Here is an 18,928-nt window from a genome sequence, read left to right as displayed (position 1 = left end):
TGTATGTACCTGCAGCTATGGATATCATCTAGATGCAGAGAATCCCGTCTTCTTCTAAAAGGTCAAAGCAGTGTCATCACTAGCTCTGCAGGATGCTCAGTAGCAAATAATCACAGCATGATGCAATAGTGATGCCAGCTTGTCGCTAGTCAAAGACAAGGGTACTACAAAGGGTTTACATGCTCCACAATAATACAAAGGTTTGACAAATTAACACACTTTACCCTGCTATGCAGTATTTCTGTATATCGCAGCTCCATTGACACCCGATAGGTTTGTTAAATTGGTATTTTTTTACCATGTGGTATTTTTACCATTAACAACCCAATCATTGACAATGTCACCATATTTTCCTCTGTATACTTTGGCGCATTGGCATAGAACCAATGCCTAATTTACTACTGACTGCAAAAGTATTTTTATCCTTGAAGAGGAAGAGAAAAAACATGCTTATATTAAAGACTGTGTGTAGATCAGTTTTCAATCAATCTGTTATAAACCACAGTTTGGTTTCATGTTAATCCTTATTACAGAAAAGGATAAAACTTTTTTGAATTAAAACAAGGAATCTGCTCTTTGTCATTGACTGGTTGAAATAAAATGTAGAAATAAACATGGAAGGGGGTGATTTACAAAAAGAATGTAGGCTGTTTACTTATCAAAGCAAATTATCACATTGCAAGGGAGTGTACTGATAGTTTGCAAATACCCAATCATGCAAAAAAAGTGTTTTTATGACACATTATAAGATAGCTGAAGTCAGCAAAGCTTTATCTTTTTTTCTTATATAAGTGAATTACCCCTTGCAAGGTGATAACTCTCCTTGGTAGGTGAACAGCCTACTTTATTTTGGTAAATCAACTTCACAGTTTTTGTCCTAAAACAAGTCTTGTATTGGGTAGTACTAAATTTAGGGCATACTATCCATCACAGTATATTGCATTTCCACCCAGCTGTTGCTGGATATTTCCTGATGCACATTTATGTCATGATGCTTAGCTCCAGAGCAGTGTTTCTCATCCAGGGTTTCCCAAAGGCAGTGGTCGCCAACCTTTACGGACTGTCGGACCACTAAATTTACCAGGTCCGGAGAGCCAGGGGTCCCTCAAAGGGGAGGAAACTTCCCGTCATGATGCCAGAACCCGCCCACTCTCCTATCGCAGTTCTGAGCCTGAGGTCCCTGAGTGTGGGATCTGTACGGGGACATGGTCCGCAGCTCTGGCCGGTGAACCCCCCCCCCGACAGGGTCCTTCTTCTGACTCTGCTCCGGGCGCACCGGCCAGAGCTGAGGACCACCAGTTGGCAATCACTGCTCCTGAGGATGCTAATGGTCCCTTGAGCAATGAGCAGTTTGCACCTCTCAGGTTAGTTTTAATGACACCAATGATATTTTTGGCTATCTGTAAGTATCACATTCTTTCCACCGACCAGAAATGTAATATACCATGAGCTGTGGATATAATAAATAAAGAAGGAGTTCCTTGAAGACCTGAAATTAATTCCAAGGGGTTCCCTCATGTTAAAAAGTTTGAGAAAGGCTGGTCTAGAACATAGCAATTTAGTGCTGCCTTGATGGCTTTGGTGAATGTGGTTGAAAAGTCATTGTGATAAAATAATTTTTATTTTTGCTTTGTAGATTTCCATGAGAGTAAAGCTGAAAATGAAATTATAGGCTGTAAAGGCATTGCACCATACAAGATACTGGAATAACTGCTAACAATTCTAGAACAAATAATATTGTCCGGAGTTCATGGACCTATAATGAATCATTTTTCTGCAAGGTGATTTTGTGCATGAAGAGGCTCTTGATAACCCCTGCCGTGAGTGACGTTCACTGAAGACATCTTCCTAAACACAAGAAAAGGACACTGTAAAACCCTGGTCCAGAACCAGTGCTCGCCAGACACCAGTGTCTCAATTTAATGCTGCACTCTTTGTTTATATCAAGTCCCTGCTCAGTCTCAGGAGTCTAGATGCGTGGTCCTGGCACATGGTTGCCCCCAGGACTTCTGTGTGCAAGGGATGGCATCTGGGGAAGGACTTACAAAGAACCAGGGGATAATGCAGTACAAAGAATTCCAGCAGAGACAAGTCCAGGATATTGAGCCAAAGGTCATACACAGGTAATCAGTCCACCAGACAAGGTATCCAAAGATAAAGATAAAGCAGAGTTGGGGTCACCGGGGACTTTGAACAGAAAGGTTATGAAGTCCTATCAGTCAATGGCAGGGCAGGATGAAGCTTTGGACTAATCAGCTCCTGAAATCCTCTTCCCTTGGACAGAAAAAACTGGGTGTTATACTGATGTGGAGCACCGCATGGGATTACTGGCCAGAAAGAAGTCTCTAACAGATATACCAAAATGTCAGAAACATTGGAATAATAAAATGTTGAGTGTGATTATGATAGTGAGGGCACTAGAGCAATTGGTAGTAGGATGGTATCTCAAACTAAAAACTGAAACTAAAATCTGACTGTAGGACACCAGAACTGGGGAATAGAAGAAGTGAACATTCAGCATCATCATTAAGCCAGTCTGTCAGTCTACGATTGTCTCTAAGATTTTGCACCCTAATAAAATTAAATATGCAAAAAGCAACTTAAAATTCTGTGTGACAGAATAGATCTTTATACCATATAATTAAAATTAAAATGTTTTTGTGAATGTGTGAGGTGTCCTACTACCACGTACACTTATAAACTGGCAATAAGACAAACGTAGTAAAGCTAGATTTCCAATTGGTCACCCATGTACCTTTACTTTCATACAGTCATTTTCCTAAAACTGAGATACAAAGAAATTACAGTATTCACGATACTAAAACATTTGTGGTGCAGAAAACGTAGATCAATAGGTAACATGACTGCTGAGCAAATGATAGAGGAGCTAACAATGTCATCCAAAGACAAGAATAGACAGGAGAAAAATGAGCGAGTCATAGACTTCATTCTGTCTGGGTCAAAGAGCTGATAACATTTCAAAATCAATAGCACAAAGTTTTTTAAGTAAAGTAATTCATTTAACTGATAGATAAATCCTACCTAATGTACACATCCCAGACATCATTAGTTATGTTTTAATAGATATTTAAATATGTATGTTACCTTTGTTTTGACATTTTATTTTTATATTCAACTGCAGCATAAAAATAACTTACATTAGCAAAGGGTTGTGACTAAAATGTTCACTTGATTTATCTTATTTTTTTGTGTTAAGTACATGCAAGAACAACACTGATTTGCATATACTCCCCCACGATCCAGTGGGAGCTTTCCCTACCCTGTTACTGTGTGACCTCTGCTGTCAAGCTGCATTACAAGGTAGGGGATCGAAGAATCACATCAGTCAAGGGGTATTGAGTACCTGGGAGAATATTAGTTGTTCTCACATTACAAAGACTAGAGATTAATAATTAAAATGCTGGCTGCCAAACTTTTAAAAATTATAATGGTTATGTGGTTCTATTTGTCTAATTTGACAACTTCTTGTTGATGACACACTTGTTCATTAATAAACAAGTTTAATTTGCTAAAATTTAATTATTCATAGTGTGTTAACTTATTCTGTAATACATTCACTTTTTATAGTTTAAATTCTTAACAAAAGTATATGAGATAATATATTACAGATTTGTTAGCTACATTGGTGTAATTTTGTGTATTGCTAAATGTACCAAGACATTAATAGATAAATTAAAATATTTAAAAAAAATATCACAATTTTTCATGATTAATTTGATATGGTCATTAAACACATGAAATCTATTCTAAGTCTAATTTTAATATATCATAGTCTTATAAAAGTAGTGACTTCAACTTCTAAAATGATGTAAATATTTAGTAACACATGTTGTACTCACATTAGGAATTGAAGATTCTCTGTACTCAAGTTAAATAGCATATTTATATACCTAGGTATAACACTGTAATATCCATTTATCTGGATACTCCAGATCAATTTTAAGGAAGAATTCTGGACAAAAGCTACATTTATCAGTATACTGTAAAGGGCACAATTACTATTTCCGTTTGTTGCCTAAAACTTTTCAAATATTCACTTTTTGAGTTTAGATCCACTTTAAATGTCTATAGCCCAGACAGCCCTAGCTATATCTGTAATAGGAAATGGCAAACATAAAAAATTAAATATCCACACCCAAATAATGTCAGCAACCTCTTAATGGTAATGGATATTACCAGATAAATATACCTTGGGCACAAACAATTTTGTAAGCATTACCTAGCATTCATCACATCCATATCCACATCTGTGACACTGCTTTAGTCTCAAACTGACTAACACCTCTCTGCTTGACCATATTCACCATGTAAGGATTATGTCCTCTGTAAAAACTCTTGTTTCCGTTATGTAGTCTTCTGTTGTTATTAATATTGGTATTATCATCAGTTATAAACAGTATTTATATAGTGCCAACATATTATGCAGCACTGTACATTAAATGGGGGTTGCAAATGACAGACACAGGAGGAGGAGGGGACTCTACCCAGAAGAGCTAACTAACCCAGAAGAGCTTTAACTGTATTATATTTAGTTACTGCTTCTCTCTTTTCTTTACTGACACAAGGCAGGAGTAGACAGGATATGCTGTGATAATATACCAATTATTACAGAAATCACTGCCACATATGACCTATTCATAATCAGTGAACAAAAACTCAGCTCCAGTGAGTCCACATTAATTAATTCTCTTGCTGATAGGGATGAGCAGAGAAATTTGAACCAGGTTAATTTTGACCTAAATTATTATCTTTTTAAGTTGAAAAGAAAATAGTGAATATCAAAATCAAAATTAAACATGTTGGCCGTTTTAATTTTTGCAATCAGAATACAAAGCATCTGTATGTGATAGTATCACTGCTGGCCATTGCTGGGGGGAGTATGGGAACATGCCCCAAAGAAAAATTAAGAAAAAAAAACAATAAAGAATAGTCTTTTTCACAGTTGCCAAATGTATTTGTTTATAATATTGAATAACTAGGACCAGCGAATCTCTGTGTGACATTATCAACCATATTTGAGCTAGGAGAGATATGGATTAAGAGTGCTATTCACATAGCACTAGATGATCTCTGATTTATTGAAAGAGTCTAGTTAAATTAAATGTAAACAAAGCAGGTGTCCACTGATGTATTTATCAGTGGGGAATCTCCCTTTGTGAATCTCCCTATGCGATGGGAACTGCCAGTGCTGGATTGAATTCTTCAGATATCTCTGGACCCCACATTAGTAAATTTTAAATATTTTGTTGTATGTGGTGTCCTAAATTCCTAATTTACCTCTTTCTGGGAATCGGTAAGGGTAATGTGTTTCCCTGTCTTCATTCCCAAAAGTAAGGGAAAGAAACCTGGGGACGCCCCTTTTTAACAGGAACTTTCAGATTTCAATTACCTACCAACCCCCCACAAAAAAATACCCTAATTATGGGCCTCCACTGTTCGGGGCAGACAGGGGCCTGGAATGGCTGGGGAAGGGTGGGTTACACACACATGCTGTCCCATTTGTTTCTAGCCAGCCTGGTGTTGGCAAGAAGGTGGTGGCTGCCCTTGGTTCCATGCCTATGAAAATGTTTGGTTTTTCTGAATTCGAATTTGTAAATTTATGAAAAAAATACTTTTGATGGGCTTGGAACAAAAATGTGAATGCCAATGAATGTATTTCCTCAATGTATGTTGAAGCTATATTGGTTTGCCAAAGGTTGTTTTTTTAAGCTATCAATGCAGCATGTCTCTGTTTACATTCAATAGTCTTAGAGGGTTGGGTATTGGTCACTTGGGTTTGACAATGTTGTCTGTTTTATTCAAGTACAGATAGGGGGGATGTTTTGTATATATATTAAGAAGGAAAACAGCTGTTTTCTTAACCACCTGAGCGTTACACTGAGGTCTAGATTTCTGTACCAAAAGTGATCCACTGTTTTTCATGAAATTTTTTTTTTAAATTGTAGACCTGTAACTTACAGAAATATGTCCGAACAGGGGTTCTAGTACATAATATGACTATAAAAAATGTATTTACTTTTATTTATTTTTTTATTTTTTTGTATTGGATTGGATACCGGAGTTTGTATTCAATCCAATACAAAATGAGCGTTTGAATTTATCAGTTATGTACTTTGTATTAATTTTATATTATTTTGTATTGGATTGGATACGCAAGTTTGTATCCAATCAAATACAAAATATAAATTTGAATTTCCAAGTTATTTACTTTTATTTTATTTTTTTTTTATTTTTTGTATTGGATTGGATACAGGAGTTTGTATTCAATCCAATACAAAATGACAGTTTGAATTTACCAATTACAAACTTTGAATTTATTTGAATTATTTTGTATTGGATTGAATACAGGAGTTTGTATTGAATCCAATACAAAATGAATGAATGAGTTTCTATTCGAATTTCCTGCACACGCGCCGACGTCATCACGCACGCAGAAGCCTTCCGTTTTTTTTTCTCCGCCGGACGGCTTCTCGCTTCAGAGATCATCCGGCGCTGGACGAAGACGGATGTGGATGATCAGCGGGACCAGGTAAGATGCCGGCTGGTATCTTACCGGTCCTGCTGGCACCCGACGCTGGAGAGGGAGATCGACGGACGACGATGGACGGAGGACGACGCTGGAATAGGAAAACGACGCTGGAATAGGAAAACGACGCTGGATGTGCACAGCGGGACCATGGAGGTAAGGATGTGACAAAAATACGGGGTTAACCATCCTAGCCATTTTTTTTTTGCCCGACCTTCGTACGGGCATAATGGCTAGGTGGTTAATCAACTGAACAAAGGTAAATATATATATATATATGTGTGTGTGTTTGTATTAAACCTAATGCTGTAAAGAACTGAACATTTTGGCTATCCTACTCCTTAGGGACCTTGTCTTTCAATCTTTCAATCACCATTTATAGCAGTTGTGGTTATAATAATATGGTCACGGGCTTTGCAATCGATTCAAAAAGTTGGAAGCTACAATAAAATTTGCCTTCAAAGTTTAAATGTATAAAGTCAAATTTCTAACATGAGGTCTTTACTAAGCTCTCCTATAAATAGGCAGATAGGTACCAGCAAAAAATTGAGATATCATAGTAAAAAAGTTTTTCTTTTGTTAAAAGTCACAGATAATGGTGCCTAAATAATAGAAACAAGGTCCACACCATCCATAAAACTGTAAAAAAAAACAGTTTTTATTATCCTATAGGTAAGTATAACAGAAAGAAAAAAGAAGCAAGAAGGGAATAAAAGGGGAATGATGAAAAAATGGGAGAGGGTAAGAACAGTAATAAAAAGGTAAGACATGCCATATAAAAATTGCACTACATGGTAATTGTGGTGAAATTGATATAAAGCTGAAACTGCAGTCAGGAAAATGTAATCAAAATGAAAACTACAAAACACACACTAACTGTAACATTTCAGTCTCTGATGTTTAAAGTCTTCGTGATATAGTGGCCAGACTAACAGATGCAGCCTCTGAAAACGACAACATACTAGATCAGGGGTGCCCACACGTTTTTGGCTTGCAAGCTACTTTTAAAATGACCAAGTCAAAATGATCTATCAACAATAAAAACTTGGACTTGATAACTCCTGTGCGCAGTAAAGTTTATTTTGAAATGTAGAGCTCAGTGATCTACTATTGCCTTTGCGATCTACCGGTAGATCGTGATCCACCTGTTGTGCACGCCTGCTCTAGCTAATTACTAATATGTTGAAAACCCCAAGTGCCTACTTGGGCCCTAAGATTTTGAGGCCTAAAGTGTTATACCTATGTTCTCTTGTTTTTGTTACAGCCCTGCCCTGTATCAAGAGTAAGGATTGATTAAGTGCATATGTATATGAGGTCAATGCTTTTTCAGCTTTCTAACGTAATAGTATGGTAATACATTCAAGTCTGTGCTTTTTTTAGCATCACAAGGAGTGATTTTTTTTTTGCAATCAAAATTTAATTAAGATGCTATGAAAAGTAATACATGATACAATGATTTTTTTAAGTCTTGTTTTCACAAAATTCTGTAAATTTGGGAAAAGCCTGAGAAGGAAACGTGGTTCACCATTTAATAGATGTGTAACTTAGCAACACAACACACATTTTCCAAACAGCAACAAATGAGTACAGAGGCCACTGTTCTAAGAGTCATAGCACCATCTAGTGTAACAAAAAAGTATTGCCATCAGATACATGTAATAGTCAAAAGAAACATATCTGTCTGACCATGAGCCTGATTAATTTCTCCAAGTCTGGAAAAGATACACTAACAAATAGCAAATTACTTTAAGGAAATCTATTCCAGGTTTGCTGGATCACCCAGCTTCACTGATGGAAATGTATACTCTGCAGTCTTAGAGAGCTTTATTAAATAAGCCACCATGAGAAATGTGGATATCTTTCTAAAGAAATAGTTTATTTTGAAATTGTAGCAATTTTGTAAACTAAACACATATATCCAGGTTGACATATGGGCCCTGATTTACTAAAGCTCTCCAAGGCTGGAGAGAATACACTTTGATCAGCGAAGCTGGGTGATCCAGAAAACCTGGAATGGATTCCTTAAAATAATTTGCTATATGCTAGAAAATGTTTTTGAATCCTGGACCAGATCCAATCCAGGTTTGCTGGATCACCCAGCTTCGCTGATCAAAGTGTATTCTCTCCAGCCTTTAATAAATCAGTGCCATGGTGTTGGACAGTTAGGAGTCATGACCAGAGTGTACACTTTGCATCGAAATTCAGAGTGCCCTGAAGAAGCCTGTAGGGGTGAAAGGCATCAGGCGATGAGACTGCCTTACTCATGGACTTACATAAATAAGCAACAATGTATGTATGATTATTTTGTTATGTCATACTGGATGTTTCACTATGGTATTATTGAATAACAAGTTATTGGTATTTTAGTATAAAACTGGAGCCCTCAAAATCCATCTTTCTTATTTTAAACACTACCATATAGATTTCCCCTACCATAAAGAATCGTTACTAAAGTTTTAAAAAAATTTTAAATAAATATAGAAAGACTACAAGCAGCAGGTGTTTCTAATCTGCTAGAAAAAAAAATCAAATTTGTTGAGATCTTTAGCACACCAGAAGTCTTCCCAGGGGATAGCTCTCCACCTGCCCTTCTACCTCCTACATACTATCAGATATAAACTGATCTGAATAAAAACCAAGGTGACTACTTTTACCTGAAAAAAAAAACAGGAAAACTATATTGATTTGAGTATAAACGTAAAGAAAAAAATGCAGCAGTCACTTATGACATTCAAAAGAATAATCATCAACAATGTCACAAGATGTGGAATTTTTAAAACATTTATTTATTTTTATTATTTAAAAATATTTTTAAAACATTTATATAAATGTTTGAAAACGAAAAATAAATGGGCTCAGTCTGTTTATCTTTTCTTTCTTTTTACAGTATCTTGTCATTTTGAATTGCTCTTAAATGATCTTTTATGCATTGTTGTTGGCAACCAGTAAATGGTAACTTATTCAAAATTTTAAAATTTTGAGATGTCAAGAGGTTAAAAGTTTAGTAATACTTTACATGAAGACATAGCACCACTGTGTGACCCAAGTATAAGCTAACATCCTTTTTGCAATAGTGGCATCAGGTCAAAAAATCTTGGGTATATTCAATTCATTACAATATTACACTGTTGATCACTACCACTACAGTGTGATAATTAAATATATACATAATTATATGCAATATTATAAATTTACCTTACAAAAAAGAAAACAAATGGTAAAATCAAAATCAAGTAAAACAATATGTCAGACTGTGCAGAGGGGAAACATATTCTGTGATGTTTTTATTTAAGGGTTCCCTTCTGGGAAAGAGTGAGGGGCAGAATCCCGGGGCCACCTGTTTGACAAAGTCAGGGGCCTGGTATGGCCAGGAAGAAAGGGGGCTAAATGCTCACTTTCCTTACTTTCACTTTCCATCCAGGTTGTATGCCAGTAAGGATTTAGAAAATAATGTTTTGCTTGAACTGTTTGTACCCCCAGCCCAGACCAATACAAGCAGTTTTGGTGACAATGCTGCATGCAATTTACTCCCAAAACTAGAACCCCCCAAACAGTAAAACTTTAATTGTGATATATACATTTTTCTTGTAGATCACAAAAGCAAATTTTTTTAGGTTAGTATTAACCAAACAGATGCTTAGGTGCACTCTAAGCTGTGAAAGACACATTGTGCTGGGCTGTGCATTGTGGAGGTATGTTGGTGTGTCATTCAAATGAATGACACCACCAGGTGCTCTGATGCATGTAATATACTTTACTACACATTGTCACAAAGCAGTCCCGTGAAAGCAACCTTAAATACACTTCATTCATTATCTGAATATGCATCTATTATACACTAATTTGCAAGTGCTGACTGCACAAAAAATGTTGCCTCAAAATTTAGGAAATTAAATGTAATTAAAAATCACATTCTTTAGTGATTTGTGCTGAAAAGGTTATTTATCAAATGGTATATAATGACACTATTAATTACACCCATGTGCTTATTTTCACCTTGCTGCTACAGCCATATGCTTCATAGCAAGATGCTTACAAATATGGCCATACATACCTGGCCCTATTATACTATAAATAACACTCTTGGCTTGAGGCATGTAGTAGCCTAAGTTATCTGAGTTAGTAACAAGTGAAAATGTTGTGAAACGGAGAACTACAAATCACAAAGAAATAAAGGAATTCTAACAAAAAAGACATTTATTCTTGTATTGCCAAATAAGAAATATATTTTGAATCATAGGAGGATTCAGGCACTGAATCTAAATCTGTATCTGAGATGTTAAAATATAAGAGTCAGAAAACCCATACAAAAAGCAAAAAGATTGTCCCAGAATAAATAAGGGATAAACTTCAGTAAGGCAGCAATATATGGATACAGTATTTTTTATAACACAGACAAAGAGGTCACCTTTGTTACTAGGCAAAGTGTTGGATGGGTGATAGGTGGGACCGCGGTTTCTTAGATATTACTACTGAGGTGAAACCAGCAGCAGTTCATTTGCAGGGAACCTGTAGGTTTCCTTGTTGGTTGTTTAAATTTTCAGCTCTAAGGCTGGTTTCCTAGAAAGAGTAAGGTGGGGTGGAATCTAACCCTTGAGCCTATTTAGCTAAGTTCTATATTCGGTGCTTCTAGGAAAGCAGCCAGCTTTTCCAAAAGTAATCTATAAAATGTGCCCAATCTACTTCCTGAGAGAGCCTACTCTAAATTTTTACAGATCTTACTGAGAAGAATCCCTTCCTTATGCTGATATTTAACTCTTTTTTCCTCCAGACGCAAAGAGTGCTCCCTTGTCCTTTGTAATGACCTTCAAGTGAATAATTGTAAAGCAGTTTCCTTATATGCACCATTTATATATTTATACAGGGTGATCATACCCCCCCTTAAATGTCTCTTCCCAAAGGAGAATAGATTCAGTTCACATAATCTCTCCTCAAAGCTGAGCTCCTCCATTCCTTTTATTATTTTAGTTGTCCCTCTCTGCACTCTTTTCAGTTCTAAAATATCATTTTTGTGAACTGGTGCCCAAAACTGGACTGCAAATTCCAGATGTGGTCTGACCAATGCTTTGTACAGGGGCAGGATTATGTCTCCATCTCTGCAGTCTATTCCTATTTTAATACAAGAAAAGTGCTTTACTAGCTTTAGATATTGCAGCTTGGCATTGCATGCTAATTTAAGTCTATGATCTACCAGAACCCCAAGATTCTTTTCCATTTTTGACTCCCCCATATTTATTCCCCGTAGAATGGATTATGCATGTTGTTAGCCTCCAAGTAGAAAACCTCACATTTATCGATATTAACCCCCCTAGCGGTATTCCGGAGTGTGACTCGGGGTGGGAAAAATTGCAAAAAGCAGTAATCCCGAGTCACACTCGGGGTACCTTTGGGGGACCCCCTTACCTTATCCCCGAGCTCCAGCGGCGATCTCAGGATCCCTCTGTGATGGCGGGGCGCTTCTCCGTCGGGGGCGTGGCCGGGCGGGAAATTTAAAAGCATATTACTCCGTAATCTGCTTTTAAATACCGCCCGGGTTCCCACCACCCCGCTGCACGCATCTGAAGTTAGATGCGATGCACCATGCAGGATTTCTGCATCACATCTCAGCGTCCGGGAGTAGGGGATGATGTCCCCGCTGCTCACTCTCCTGCTCGCATCACCTGGAGATCAGCCTCCGGGAGACGCGAGCAGGGGAATGAGTAGGGCGGGGAAATCCCCACTGCATCACCCGGCAAGATGTGTGACATCTTCCGGGTGATGCGGAGTGGGGGGATTGCTCGTATCAACAGACTGGCAGCAGTTCAAAATGAGGCAGCACAAGGTCAAGTATTTCTGAAACAAAACTTTAGGCTCCTGCCTGGGTGCTTTATTGCATCAAAGCATGTACGAAAAACAAAAAAAACAACAAAAGCAATCCTAGCCCAGCTGGGCCACTAACTATCTCTTTATTACTGCCCTCTCCGGCTAATCATACAGTATACAAAAAAAAGGTTCCTTTGCATAAACTAAAATGTTGGTTGGTACTTTAAAGTGTTTTCCTCATGAGATCAATGGCCTATATGTTATACTGAGCACCACAGTGTATATATGTATAAGTGTTTTATTCTTGGTGTGGCTATATGTTTTAAGAAGTTGTACTTAATAGGTGCCTTTTCAAAAGTATTTGGTGCACATAAATAGATTTATATCATTTCTGTATTTTGAGAAATATACTTTAAAGTTTTTGTGCCTGGAATTTTCTTTAGGTTGAAAGCATCAGAAATTCGATTGGCTAGACGGCTGGTGATCCAGAGAGCTTTCTGACTTATGCAGCACATTTATTGGGTGTTAATTCTACTTCCACCACTTTTATGTTTATGTGGGCAGCTTAGCAATTCTTTTTAATCTTTTTCTATTGTTTTGGATCTTTCTAGATACCTATACTAAGGTTGTTTTTCTTTTGTAAATATGTTATTAGGATTTTTTTCATTTGTTCGTTTTACTTTTTTTGCATTACTTATGTACATAATGTGTAATATGTGTATTATTGTGTATTATTGGCGCACCTCACAGTAAATTAAATAGATATTCATTTACTTTATCAATATATGAGTATACATTAACAAGATACCGGTGAGCGGTGGCACTGTGTTAATAGAAGCTGCTCACCTCTTGGACTGCTCAACACCTTGTAGTCTTGTTTGAGTGGTGCTGACTTTTCCTTTTTTCTTCAAAGCCATTTCATGCTGAGGAAGTGACCTGTTTAAAATGAAGGAAATCAGAAGGAAAATGAGCTTTCAAAAAGGGGAACATTAAAGCAAAGCAAGTGAAGTGTCAATCATAAGTGCTCCGACTTTAACAAAGCTGGCCGCACAAGAATAGAAAGTAAAAATATAAAATGAAGATAAAAATATATTGCAGGTACTATTGGTGTAAATATAGATATATTAAACATATACAGGTCCAAAAAAAGGTCACAAAATAAAATGACTCCCTTTAAATTGGGAAGACTGATGCTGGCATTAGGCTTTCAGCTTTCTGACATGAATGGGAATTACAGACGATAAAGTAAAACTGTTTGTTGTGAAAGTTTACCATTCCAAGAAGCATGTATTAGCTGTTAATAGCTGACCTCATTTTAAAAATGCATGTTTCCTGTCTATAATGCTAACCCTGCCTTTGACATGGAACAAGTATGTATGAACAAGTATGGGCACTGGGAAGAGCAAGAATCCATATTTGTGTAGTTGTTCTAGATGAGTGACCTAAATTGGTTTTGTCAAAGTAGAACAATGAAAAGGTAGTTTACTTTGCTGAAGACTGCTGGAGATTGGGTTAACATGCAGCGGAAATCAACTCTTTAAAGATATGAGGGTGGATTAGAGGGGATAAATATACAGTTGTCCCTGTTTAACCATACCATCACCTACCTGTACCCTCACCCTGCCTTCCTTGCCCTTATCTCCTGTCTCATATATGTCTTGCTTCTCTTTATGTTTCTTTTTAAACTACCTAAGGTTTTGAACTTTAGCTAAACCTAGCTCCATAGTGATAACTAACAATTAAGCTTGCATCTCTTTAAATTTTTTGTTACATTTGTAGTTTTGTAATTTACCTTCTTTTCTTGTCTTATAAAAATCTAAAGAAACAAAAAGAAAATTTATCCGAAAAAAAAAATGTAGAATGTCATTGCTGACCTCCCTCTAAAACATTATTTAATACCTTTTAAATCACTGACCAGGAATAGGTAGGTGACACAAACTATTGAAGCAAGAGAGTCAGCATGACACACAGGCAAGCTAGCCCCTGCAGAATTGAGATCTGCAATAAAAGCCTTTTTGATTTACTCAGGAAGATCACAAAAGTCCATGTATATTGTCTAATATAAAGATGTTTTAACAAGTTGCAGAATATCTGCACAATAAAATGTGTTCCCATCAAAAGTACCTTTGGGAAATATGCAAGCAAACATTTGTCTGTTTTTGTCTCTTACTGTTAATATATGGTTTCTCCACATGATGGCAGTAGCACACCATCATGAACAGACCACATGCTATTCTGTAATTTGCCATCATAATAAATAAAAATGATCAGGTAAGCAGGGAGTTCAAACAGCAACAACATTGGTAAGAGGGCATATGAATACACAAATTAATGCATTATTAATAGCAAAAATGCTGATCTTCTAGCTCCCCAACAAACACTTGATTGCAATTTACAGTGAGAAGTGTAAATTTATTATGGCAGAAGAAAAATGTAAGCGTGTGCACTTCATTACAACAAAAATGAAATTTGTCATTGCTTTCTGACAGCAGTATGATTTTTGTCACTATATAATAGATATTTATAAATAATTAATTAAAAGCATTTTGTAGTTTGCGCACCAAAGATAGGGGGAAAAAAACAAAATTATATTTATTGTACATATTGATTGGTTATGAAGATGACGTAGCATAGTAATGATACACCATTACTGTTATGACAAGTAGTGTTGGTCGAATATCTCACTATTTGATTTGACAGCTATTCGATCGAATAGGGAGATATTGTTCGGGTGATCAAATGCCGAATTTGAACACAATTAAAGTCAATGGTGGGAGAATTCCGGTTATTTTTAGGGACTGTGAAGAACCGCAAAAGCAATCAGGGGAGCAGAGCTGACAGCTCCACTCCCCTGATTGCTCTTGCAGCCCTTTACTAGTTGTATGTGTTCTTGGATAGAGTTTCTCTATCCAAGAACACAAGGAGCCCTGTGTTTCTGGATAGAAAAACTCTATCCAGGATAAAGAGATAGTGCTCCCTGACTGGCTGCTGAAAGCCTGCGGCCACATTCATTGAGAGATCCCTGGCACTAGAGGATAATTAACCTCTAGTACTGCGGCCGCATTCATTGGAAGATCCCCGGCACTAGAGGTTAATTAACCTCTAGTGCCACGGATCGCACACTGTTCTCAATGAATGCTGGCAGCGGCTGCATTTATTGAGAAGATCCCCAGGGCACCAGAGGCTAAATGGGGACCAGTTTTCCCATTCATTCACCTCTAGTGCTCTGTGATTGGCTGGGAAAAGGAAAGTCATGATGACGCTTGAGCTGTTGTCAGGGTTTACCTTTCCTCAGCCAATCACAGAGCATTAGAAGTGATGAATGGGGAATGTTGTCCCATTTAACCTCTAGTGCCCGGGGATCCAACACTGTGCAGCCGTGGGAATCATTTTGTCATTGTGGGATAACCTGTAAAAAAAATAAAAGTTAGTTACACAAATCACACACATTCAATAAATTACTTTACCATTAATTTTTTTTAACACATTTTTTTACACACGAATTTCCGCTGTTGAATCCCGTGTTTTTTGGGTCGGGTCTATCATAATTCAAACAGCCATATTCAGGTTCAATATACAGACAACCCGAATTCAAACACCAACACTAATGACCAGGTTGCTGAAAATAATGCCAGAACAAAATAAAAATAATTGAGAAGAGTGGAACTATTACATCAATATAATGGACCATAAAGGGATGGTAATTTTTTTTTAGAATGAAGATGCTTAGAACAGTTGTTCCATGAAGGAGGAATTTTACCATGCATTTGTAATTGTAGCAATTAATAAATTGCTACATAGTTTTTTTTCTATCTCCAATGTTAAGTTTGTCTATGAGAGCAAATAAGTTGAGTTTTCTTTTAAAGAAGTAAATATGTTTGATAATATTAAAGTTGATCTCCAGGCCAACAGCTGAATACATGTTTTACCTGCAAAATGATTTATAGATCTGCCACACAGAACACCTGATTTTCTTTTGTTGCAATACAAATACACATGTTCAGATGAGCATCAAAATAAATTGTTTTCTTGTTGTTTTCAATGCTATGAAAGAGACAGTTGATGTTCATCTAAAATCATACAATGCAGTTGTTGTTTTTTTGAGTTCATATGAGCATTGATCTGTGGTAATTAGTCGGCAGCATGTCTGGCAACATTTAATGGCTGCCTAAAAGAAGCTGTAATAGACTTTTTGAAGCACCACTGGAATGCCTTGCAGCTAAAGTTTGAGAGATTTTGTATTAGTCCTGGAGGTCTGATCTTTCAAGAAGAAGTTGGAATTCGATGTGGTATAGCCCTGAAAAAAAGGAAGGAGTTCTTGTTGATTACCTATTCAGAATAACAGTGGCTTTTGCTTTTGCAAGGTCTGGAACTTGTTTTGAGGAGTATGGTGCAGCCTTTCAGTGGTAGCAGCAGACCAAAAGTTGTGATGGAACCAAAACTGAATAATATGAAGAAAACGTGATGAGAGGCAGCAAGTTGGCTCCAATTGGAATTATGGCTCAAAAGAAAAGAGGATAAGCTCATATTGATTTAAAAAGGCACTCCAAGGCTGGAGAGGATACACTTTCATCAATGAAGCTGGGTGATCCAGCAAACCTGGAATAGATCTGGTCCAGGATTCAAAACATTTGCTAACTAATAGAAAAGAAATCCATTCCAGGTTTGTTGGATGACCCAGCGTCGCTGATAAAAATGTATCTTCTCCAGCCTTGGAGGGCTTTACTAAATCAGGCCCAATATGTACTTGTACAGTATAAACAGATTTCTATTGATGTTTTCCATTGTTGTTTCAGTTGAAATCAGGCAATAGAAATAACCCAGAGACTGCTTCAGCAGGGACCTGTTGAAAAGTACAAAAGTTGTCAAGCAGCAATATAGGTGAAGACTAGAAATGAGCAAATCGAAGCTGATGAAGTGGAATTCGATCCGAATTTCAAGAAAAATTCGATTCGATCCGAATCTAAAATTTCTTGCGATTCGTGGTAACAATTTTTCCTGAAATGGCGGCTGCACGTCTGAGGACTTTAGAGATTCCACTACAATCTTTGGGCAGTACAGGGGATGAATAGGGACTTGTCCGCATTCATCACCTCTAGTGCCCTGTATTCTTAGATAGTGAAACTCTATCTAAGAATACATAGAACAGCGCTGCTACAGCAATTGCTCTTGCCGTGCCGTGCTGTGATTTTACTACGACTTGTCCCCATTCATCACCTGTAGTGCTCTGTATTCAAGTATTTCTCTTAGATAGAGAAACTTTATCTAAGAATACATAGTAAAATCACAGCACGGCAAGAGCGATTGCTGTTGCAGCGCTGTTCAATGTATTCTTAGATAGAGTTTTACTATTCAGGAATACAGAGCACTACAGGTGATGAATGGGGACTTGTGCCCATTCATCCCCTTTAGTACCCTGTATTCTTGGATAGAGAAACTCTATCTAAGATTACATAGTAGAAGTACTGCACAGCAACCGCAAAATACCCGAAATAACCGGAAATAGCCGTTTTTAACGAGATTCGTCGCGAATAAATTCAGATCGAAGCAAATCTTTTCGGAAAATTTGGCGAACCGACCGAGTCGAATTTTTGAGAGATTTGCTCATCTCTAGTATATTTAATTAGCTTCAATTTTTGAAAGACACAGTGCTAAAAAGAACATACAAATTCTATAGAATACTCACAATGCAAATTATTTTGCGGGATTTCGGGTAAATGTGTTTATATTGTTTTGAGTTTAGTTCCGCTTTAACAAAGTACCCTCATTCTTGCATCTCTAGATGCAGATCTATACTTATTACCATCAGTAAAGCTAGAAATACAGGTAGTGCCCGGGTTAAGGACATCCGACATACGGAGACCTCCTAGATACGAACAGGGCTTACCTGCTCGCTCCTGGGCAGAACAGAGGCTTGAAGGGGGCAGTTTGCATAACTTGCAGAAGAAATCTTTTGCTAAACACAGCTGAGGTCATGGGTGATCTTAAAGATTGAGCTCTTTCTGCAGCTCTTTAATGACCAAGACAAACTCTTCAGTTGTTTCTTTTTGCACATCAAAACATGGATGATCTAGCAAACTTGGAATAGATCTGGCCCAGGACTGAAAACAATTGTCAAATGGTAACATATGATTTTTAAAAAAATCAATTCCTGTTTTGCTGGATCACCCGAGTTATCTCATGATAGTCTATCAACAATTCACTATTCAACTATTCACTTCAGGGGCATGAACTAACTGCACCGCAATTGCATGGCCATTCTGAACATAACCTAAGTCTGGTGAAAAACCTTGTGGTGTAAAATCCCTGGACTTGATTGTGCTTGTGATGTGTTTGTGCTTGTGCCCCTTGCACCATTAAGGAGGAATGGCTGACCACCAGGCTCACCTACTCCAATCTATAAATTGCTATATATGTAAGACATCTATTCTAATCTAATCTATTGCTTTATATATTCCAATCTTTTCCTGGCTATACATCTTCGAAAGATAGTTTACTGTTAGGGACCACACTTTACAAAGGGCCTTTGACAATGAATTGTGGCTTTCACTTATATTTGCAAATCAATGCAGCTAAAAC

The 18,928-nt window shown here is 37.2% G+C and overlaps 1 protein-coding gene across 2 annotated transcripts in view; it reads left to right on the top strand.

The window, feature by feature from the left end:
- KCNC2 (potassium voltage-gated channel subfamily C member 2) overlaps nucleotides 1–3,714 on the top strand; it is a 140,606-nt gene extending 136,892 nt beyond the window's left edge. For both annotated transcript variants that reach the window (XM_072401376.1, XM_072401379.1), the window contains one exon: nucleotides 1,637–3,714. In XM_072401376.1, the coding sequence (XP_072257477.1) occupies nucleotides 1,637–1,710 (74 nt within the window). In that variant the 3' untranslated portion in view covers nucleotides 1,711–3,714. The remainder of the gene's footprint in view (nucleotides 1–1,636) is intronic.
- Nucleotides 3,715–18,928: the final 15,214 nt, after the last annotated feature.

This window comes from Pyxicephalus adspersus, chromosome 2 (assembly GCF_032062135.1).
Source record: "Pyxicephalus adspersus chromosome 2, UCB_Pads_2.0, whole genome shotgun sequence".
NCBI lineage: Eukaryota > Metazoa > Chordata > Amphibia > Anura > Pyxicephalidae > Pyxicephalus > Pyxicephalus adspersus.
This window is presented reverse-complemented; position numbering and strand designations above follow the sequence as displayed.